Below are 1,796 nucleotides of genomic sequence, written 5' to 3'. Positions count from 1 at the left end.
AATTGTCATACATTCGCTGAAAAAAAATGGTGGTAAAACAATTTTCACTCAGAAATCGCTAGTAAATTACAAAGAAATGGCAAGTAAATGTGAAATGTAGAAGTGGAAGATATTAGTAAAACATACTCCAATAATCTTTGTGTCATTTACAACTTTGAAAATCATTTTTAGTGTTTTTAGGATTCTTTGACAAATAGAAAGTTCAAATTAACAGAATTTATTTCAAATAGCAATCTGTCACCACTGTCACCCACTAAATTTGCAATTTAACCAATTGTTCTTGTCATTGTCGTTTAATGTCCTACGGGACGTGGGTTGCATTAATTCTTAAAACACGAATTTTGCCCACATAAAGCAGTCTTACAATGACTAAGACAGACTTTAAGAATTACAGCCAATCATTTTAAATGAAAATCCTCCGGATGCGAGATGAAGTGAAACAGATTGAGTATCAATATCTTGGAGCAACTCATCCAGTATGAGGGCTGATAAAATCATGTGGCATTTGAGCTCTGCTTAATGGCTGAGTACATGAACCCCAAAGATCTATATTAAAATCAAGCTTGGGTTTGAATTGCTGTGATGGGGATCTCAGTCAAACACTGTGCTTTTGTTTCCATGCCAGATAAACTCTGTATTTGTTTCTCCAGATAACATCAGACAGGAAAGAAAAGGAAATTATAGCAAGTCATCTCCAAAACAATAACAATGGCCCCCAAAATATTTCTCTCCGGCACGCTCGCATTGTGTTTTCCGAGCGTGTCGTCTTCCCCAGAGCGGGAGGATGAACGTCCTGAAACAATCCTTGATGATGAGGCTGTGAAGCAGAGGAGAGGCTCATCAAGACCGCAGGGAGTCTAGTGTCTAGAAATCCCTGCAGGGGTCTTGGTTTACCGCTCCTGTTGTTCAACACTTTCTCGCCCAGTGGGCTGCGGTGGTCTGGGAGGATGTCCTGCATCAATCTAAAAGCTGTCGGCCCAGTTGACCTCATCGCACCACAGGAGAGACAGATCCCGCACCTCTTTATCTGTGGCCATGCTCTGGGTATTTTGTTCCTGTTGTGTCTCTTACTCTACACATCACTCTACTACGGTAATGAAAGAATCACCTGAGAAATGAGAAAGTGGCACACAGGAAATTAATAGTGGGGGAATGCATCCTGGCCTGGGCGGACATGGGGTGAAACAGCTGAGCATATAACTCATACAGTCAACATCATATCAACGCTTTCTTAAAACACATTCCTGCTCTTATTGTGCACAAGCCAAAATGTAACAAATGTAACTCTGATCTTAACTTTTCTTAATGACTGGCATTGCTAAGACATGAAAATGAAGAGTTCAGCCACAAAACTCTACTTGCACTCCGATTGGTTTATTCAATTCAGTGTTCCCAGCCAATCAGTTTCATGTACTCATTATCATTTATCTATATAATCAGTAGATATTCAGTGAAAGCCATGTCTGCACGCTATGCATGTTCTCATCTTAGCCCTCCGCCTCCCCAGCTCCACCTGCCTAGATTGGCTATAGGGATCTCCATCTCTCTAGCAGCAGCAGCATGTTTCCTTGTAATTTTATGATCTGAGCATTTGCATGTGCAATTTAAAAAAAGGGTATGTCACAATCACCAGCTGGAGTGCCCGTCATCTCCAGTAGAGGGCACTCCATCCCGGACTCTGTTTATGCTGTGTCACCTCAACCCACCATGCTTTACTCTTGTCTGTATGTGTCCTGCTCCCATTGGTTCCCTGTTCCATGTGTCCGTTCCCCATTGGTTAGTTTTGTCATGTGACC

General features: G+C 41.8%; 1 protein-coding gene across 1 annotated transcript in view; it reads left to right on the top strand.

The window, feature by feature from the left end:
- The first annotated feature begins 947 nt into the window (after positions 1–947).
- Positions 948–1,796, top strand: part of got1l1 (glutamic-oxaloacetic transaminase 1 like 1) — a 14,755-nt gene continuing 13,906 nt past the window's right edge. Inside the window, exon 1 of the mRNA XM_073830750.1 lies at positions 948–1,092. Within this exon, the coding sequence (XP_073686851.1) occupies positions 948–1,092 (145 nt within the window). The remainder of the gene's footprint in view (positions 1,093–1,796) is intronic.

Source organism: Garra rufa, chromosome 1 (genome assembly GCF_049309525.1).
Source record: "Garra rufa chromosome 1, GarRuf1.0, whole genome shotgun sequence".
Taxonomy (NCBI): Eukaryota; Metazoa; Chordata; class Actinopteri; order Cypriniformes; family Cyprinidae; genus Garra; species Garra rufa.
The sequence above is the reverse complement of the archived record's forward strand: the minus strand, read 5'-3'. Positions and strand labels throughout refer to the sequence as shown.